Consider the following 6,555-nt stretch of genomic DNA (forward strand, 5'->3'; position numbering starts at 1 on the left):
GGTGACGCTGTGACAGAGAGAAGAGAGAAGAATTGAAGAGGAAGAGTCTTAGACTTCAGCACAAGCCTAAGAAAGTTCAGCCAGGCCAATGCAGAGTCTTGAGGAAAGTCACCCATCAGAGGAGTCCCAGATCTCTCCAGAACAGGCCTGCATTAGGATCCTTGTCACACTCAGTCATTGGCTGAGAGCAGCCAGTGGAAAGCGCGGCCTCAGCGGGATGCAATGTTGAATTCAGTGTGCGGCAGCCAGGGCTCTTGGTCAATTATGCTCACTGAAGCAGGAAATCTGAGTGGCGCATTGTCATATGCCCCACAGTGGGCAACCTATGGATGGATGAGGACCCAAGGTTCTAACCAGAGAGCATGTCTCCATGACTAGCAGATATAAGAAATGCCTGCATAAAACTCACCATTGTCTTCATGGTGGGCACGCTGCTAGGGATGCTGTCCACTACATCACAGTGTCCCCTTTGTGAGGGCGCAGGAAAAACATCTGCTGTGGCTCAGGGCCAGGCAAAGTCATTCCTCCTGCACAACTGGTATGTTTTCACCCTGTAGACATATGGATTTTCTAGCCAGTTTTCTCTTTGCCTTAACCATTAGGAAGTTAAGAACCGGGTTTGGGTCTACCTCTAGCTTTGGGGGCTTTTATTTTTCAACTGTTGTACTTGAAATTTACCTTCTCCAATTCCTTTAGCCACTACTACTGTTCTCTGCAAGTGACCTAAACTCCTTTGTGAAATAAGGCAGGAAATAATCACCTTAAATGAGGCTGGTACCATTTAGAACTAATAATACTAGATTTTAAATGCTTTAGGTTATTTTATGATAACTTTACATATAGGTCAAATTCTTTCACTCTAAACCAGGGCTATATAATAGAAATAGTATGCAAGTCACATGCAATTTTAAATTTTTTAGTAGCCACATGTAAAAAAGTAAAAAGAAATTGAGACAATTTTAGTCTTTGAAAGGCCAGTGTATACTTTGTACTTTTGCACATCTCACTTTGGACCAGCTACACTGAAAATGCTCAATAGCCACATGTGGCTAGTGGTTCCTATATTGGACAGTGCAGGTCTAAACACAAAGGCTATGAATGACTAGAAAGTCAGAAGAATTTTAAAGATAATAATTACAATTGTATCTAACATAGTTGGCTTTGATTGAAGATTTCTGAGCCCCTGGGTGTTTCTGATGCAAACACTAGGTCTAAGAAAGGATGAGTTCTCCTGACAAGGGTAATGACCATGAAAACCCTAAGATGTCTGGATTTTTTTTTTTAACTTCTCTATGTTTGTTATTTTTTTCTTCACTGGCCCACCCTTAGCTCCTTCTGAGAAACAACGTAATATAAAATGGCTATGGACATCTAGTAAGAAAGAAAGAAAACAGAAATAGAGATGCATTTTGTTTATTCTGCACTTCATCTAGAGTAGTATCAAAAATTACTTTAAAGCATGCTTATAAAGGTATAAGACCAAAGAACAGCAACCATTGTGGCTGTAATCAACAAATGAACGACAAAAAAATTTTTGATTCTCCTTGTTTAGGAATCAGCTCTAAAACTTTACACCTTAGTTTGGATAAGAAAGGTGTTATTCATTTAAATCAGGACTAGAAGATCAAAACTGTAGTTAGATTCCTGAAAGTTAAGAACTTGATTTTTTTAGACAAATTATTTGACCTATGAAAGCCTCCATTTCTACATCTGTTAAATAGAGTAATAACTACATCATAGAATGGTTACAAAGATTTATAATATTGTGTGTAAGCCTTATAACAGGCAAGTAGTAAGCACTCAATAAATGGTACCTATCATCATTGTTAATCACAAATTATTAAATCCAGGTATTCTTAACCTGGGGTCTGCAGATCCTTGGTTCATGGATAAAACTGCAGGATTGGGGGAATTCCTAAAATTGGATGGGGAAAAAAGATTACATCCCCATTTCCTCTAAACTCTAAGCAAAATTTAGCGTCTCCTCCATTATAAACGCTGGCATTATCACAGTAGTATTAGGATCTGTCACTTTGCACCATGGATAGAAGCCATGGATATTTTCATATTACATTTCTGGTGTTACAGACATCTCAAAATATCTTTTATCACCTTTTTGAAATTCTGGTAGTTATTAGATCTACTGCTAGATCTTGTTAATTAATGCATTAGTAAAGAAGCAATACTATGTTATCAATGTATTGTTTTTAATTTTAATATGATTGGTTTCTTTTGTAATCTTACATGTTTTATTTTATGCACTTAAAGTATTATTCTGAGAAGGGGTCCATAGGCTTCACAAAACTGCCTTGGCACCAATAAAAAGGTTAAGAATCCCTAAATTTTACTCTATCTCTGCTTCCAGACAGCCAACCAAGTTTGACAAGTGAGCACCTGTTTGGGTGAGCCCATTCCCGAAGTCTCAGGTTTGTTTTTCTGTGTGTAGCTTGACAGAAAAATTACAGTTCTGGTACCTGACTGTATATCAATTAACCTATTCGCTAAGCTCACCTTCCACTTATAACTGACGCCTATTCTGTTCAAAGTTCTGTGTTCAAGTTGACAGGCTGGTTTTCTGGTATGTTCCGTTGACACACACCTGGCCCCACTGGACGCCAGGCCGCTGGGGAAGCTGGGCAGTGGTTCTGAAGCGTGGTTCCAGACCAGCAGCATCTGCATCTCCTGGCAGCTTGTGGGATTTGCAAATTCTCCGGTCATAACCCAGACCTCCTGAAACAAACTCTGGGGTCTATCAAGCTGTGTTTTATGCAGTCCTCCGGGAGATGCACGCCGGAATTTGACAACCACCGCGCTTGGGAATCGAAGGGGGACCCAACCCTTGGCGAGAGGCGCCCACCTCGAACATTGGTGGGAACTAACATGGCTCCTGCAACGGAGCGGGGTTCAGGGGGGACTGGAATTTCCATGCAGAAAGTGCTGCGGGACGGCCGACGAGTCGAAAGCCAGGGCTAGGGGGCTTGTTTTGCTCCTGCACCCCGATTTCACTTACATTACCCCGAGCCCCGACTGATGGAGATTATCCCCCCAGCACCGACTCCTCGGCGCCGCCACCGTAGGTGAGTGAAGGGGAGTCAAGGGAGAGCCGGCGAGCGCACGGAGCAGACAGCCCTAGACCCGTGGCCTCTGGCCGGACGGACCTCAGCTCCCTGGACCCTTCCCAGCCCGGCTGTCCGGCGCTGGCGGGCGCACTCCCTGCTGGGAATTGAGGTCGCGGAAGCCCGCCAGCCCCCGGCTTTCCGGGCAATGTCGCCTCGGGAAAACTACAAGTCCCAGGTTGCCTGGCGCGGGAGGGTCACGTGGGAGGGGCGGCGGGCGCGGCTAAATAGTCTCCGTCGGCCATTTTGTGGGAGAAGCTGCAGCGCCGCCTCTTCTTTCGCGTCCTAGCATCCGTCGCCGCCGCCTCTTCCTCCGCCTCCTCCTTCGCCTCTTCCTGCCTCCTCCCGGCTTCCGCCGCCGCCGCCGCTCCAGCCGAATCCCAACCCCCGGGCGAAGCGTTGCCTTATTTATTTCCGTTTTCTCGCCACTACAGCCTCCTGACACTGTGATCCGGGCGGGCCCCGCAGGAATTTTATCCCCTCTCCGGCCTCACACTAGTATCGCATGTCCACTATCCAGAACCTCCAATCTTTCGGTAAGATCCGATCGCCGCTGCCCCTCCCTTCCCCCGCGCATCGACCGGCTGCTCGCCCTCGCCGGCCGCCCGCCCCTACCACCGCCCCGACGGGCCCCCTTCTGCCCTCCCCGCACCCGAGTGGGGCTTTGTCTCGTTGCCCAGAAAATGGCGACTGGCCCCCTGGCGACCCCCTCCCCGAAGACGGCCGCAGACCCCGGCCCCTCCTCTCGGAGCCCAGGCCGCCCCTGCCCGGACCTTGACCCGGCCCCCGCCTCGCTTCTGCCCCTTGACACCCCTGCGCCCCCGTTGCCGGACCTGCCCTGCTGCTCCGAGGGGCCGTCGGGCCGGGGGGGTCGGGGATCGGCATCCATTAGTAGTCGGAGCTGTTTTTAAGCAGCTCGTGGGGGCATTTAGTGAAAGAAGCGGATACAGGCCTCTGATCTGTCACAGGGCAACCGGCCGGTGTTCTCTGCTTGCGTGGTAATTTGTGAAATTACGCCTCTTGATAGATACGGATGGATAGATTTGTTTTTACTTTTTGCAAGGCCCGGTTGCGGTTAAGTGATTGAGGTGGGCACATTTGAATGTTGTTGTCATCAGAATGTAATCGAGATGACGCACATTTTTATAGGTGGCTATAAAATTAAGGTTCTAAAATCTTTTATTAGAGAGGTATGTTCGACGGTAATAATATCTACCTATAACAACGTTTTTCTGTTCAGATATCAATGGACATACTTGCTTAAATTTTTCTCTTTTTGTGAGAGTACCTTGGAGGTTTTATCGGTACCCTACCCCCACCCCATCCTCAAAAGAAGCAGAGGCACTAGAACCTTCTTAGCTGACTGTCTAGATTGTAGTTTATCGTCTATCTGGAAATTATTTACTAAAAGATATTTTCCTGCTTTGAAATTTTTTGTATCCCTTTGCAGACCCCTTTGCTGATGCAACTAAGGGTGACGACTTACTCCCGGCAGGGACTGAGGATTACATTCATATAAGAATCCAGCAACGGAACGGCAGAAAGACGCTGACTACTGTTCAGGGCATTGCTGATGATTATGACAAAAAGAAACTTGTGAAGGCTTTCAAAAAGGTAAAGGTGTTAGGAAGAAGAGATTAAAATATAGTTATTGATGCACATCTCTGAATAGGATTGTGGTTTACACCTTTGCTTGACTGTATCAGTGTGGGTGAAAATGATTGGACCCAAGAAGGCTGTGTCCATTCTCTTAATTAACACCCAGATATTTATGGCTGGTCTCCCATCTGAAAATAAGATTTACATGGCTTTCAAACAAAATGTGAAATATTTAGTACCTGATGTTCCAAATAAAATCATTTCCTTTATATGACCTGCTGATTCATTTTTAAATTAACTTGAGAGTGTTGGGGGTTACAGGAGACAAAACCTGCTTCTTAAATGTAATCAGGGCTACTGAAATAGTTAATTTTAGTCTTATGGTGAAAGTAGAGCCTCATTGCATTTGACTCAGTTATGTTGAACATTTATATACTTCTCTAGAAATTTGCCTGTAATGGTACTGTGATTGAACATCCCGAATACGGAGAGGTTATTCAGCTTCAAGGTGACCAAAGAAAAAACATTTGCCAGTTTCTCTTGGAGGTGAGTGATTGAGTTGCTCCTAAAATTGTATTTGCCAGCACTGTGAATTATTTCCTACTTAGTAAAAAATCATCTGAATGAAGTAAATTAGTTGAGTGAAATACCGAGTTGGTACTTATTTTGAAGGGAGTAGGACCTTTATCCGGTTTGTTTTGTCGTTAGAATGACCTGATCATCCTGTATCTACAAAGAGTGTTTTCTGAGATGTCAAGGTGTTCAAATGTGTGTTAAATTTTTTGTTATTAACAATTAATGCCACAAATAATAGTGTTGCAACAAGCTATTAACAATGATTCTTTTTAGTAACTACTCCATGTTTTCTTAGGGATGACTATATACTCCTTAGAGTGATTCTGCTAAATTAAATTTTATTTTGCAGGTTGGCATTGTGAAGGAGGAACAACTTAAGGTTCATGGATTCTAAAATGAACCTAAATACGTGGAGAATTTCTTGAATATTTTTGTTCTCTAAACGCAGTTTGGCTGCCTTGTGAAATGATTCTCTGCAGTAAATGGACTTTTCATTTATTTAATCATTCAAACTTCCATTCACATCTGCATGATTCCAGAAGACATGGGGTATGTAGGCTAGTAACACATAAGAAAATTGCAGTAAGATGGTAACACAACCCCGTATTCATCTTAACATGTTTCCAATGGAAAATATTTTGTTTTGAGTGTTAATTTGTTTATAGTTCAGTTTATTACTTTTCACTTGATTAAATGTATTTTGTTGTATTAAACCATGTATGTTGCAGCTTAACAATAAAAAAAAATCTGTGAATCCTTTTGTGAGCCATTAGGTTCCCAAATCTAAGCAAGTAAGATACACATGTATTTTGTTTTTCATAATTGGAGTTCTCATTCTGCAAGTATTCTTTCTAATTACCTTCAGCTGCTGTTAAACCCAAAGCTAGAGGAGAACCTTTGTTAATATGTAGCTTGTGTTCTTCATTTACTGACTTAAAAATAAGAATAGAAACAAGAGTATAAACTCAACCAGAGCCAAGAATTTGTCAGAATGTAGTGTTAAGTATTAGCACATAGAATTCTTTTATATGTTTTTATTGGTTATGTTACTGGGCTGCCAGCATAAGTCTGTCCCTAAGTGCCAGATAATACAGTAGGCTCCTGACACAAAATAAATTTAGTCACAGACACTGCCCTGCAAGTGTGGGTGGGTGGTAGCACTGTCTTATAGATAAAAGATATTGGGTTCAGGTTAACTTCACTAGAGTGCCAGAAAGTGACAGAGTTAGGGTGCCAGCCCAGGGCTTCCAGCCAGAAAAGCCAT

At 43.5% G+C, this 6,555-nt stretch overlaps 1 protein-coding gene and 1 pseudogene across 1 annotated transcript; one reads left to right on the top strand and one right to left on the bottom strand.

Annotated features, from left to right (window-relative positions):
• Positions 1 to 2,206: 2,206 nt before the first annotated feature.
• LOC147917017 (uncharacterized) lies at positions 2,207 to 3,361 on the bottom strand (annotated as a pseudogene).
• A 24-nt stretch (positions 3,362 to 3,385) lies between these two features.
• On the top strand, positions 3,386 to 6,045 carry EIF1B (eukaryotic translation initiation factor 1B). The gene is made up of 4 exons (XM_004419543.3): positions 3,386 to 3,652; positions 4,567 to 4,730; positions 5,160 to 5,261; positions 5,641 to 6,045. The coding sequence occupies exons 1-4, from the start codon at positions 3,622 to 3,624 to the stop codon at positions 5,683 to 5,685; spliced, it is 342 nt and encodes a 113-aa protein (XP_004419600.1). The 5' UTR covers positions 3,386 to 3,621; the 3' UTR covers positions 5,686 to 6,045.
• Positions 6,046 to 6,555: the final 510 nt, after the last annotated feature.

The sequence above is a fragment of the Ceratotherium simum genome, chromosome 5, assembly GCF_057802395.1.
Source record: "Ceratotherium simum simum isolate JZ-2026a chromosome 5, ASM5780239v1, whole genome shotgun sequence".
Taxonomy (NCBI): Eukaryota; Metazoa; Chordata; class Mammalia; order Perissodactyla; family Rhinocerotidae; genus Ceratotherium; species Ceratotherium simum.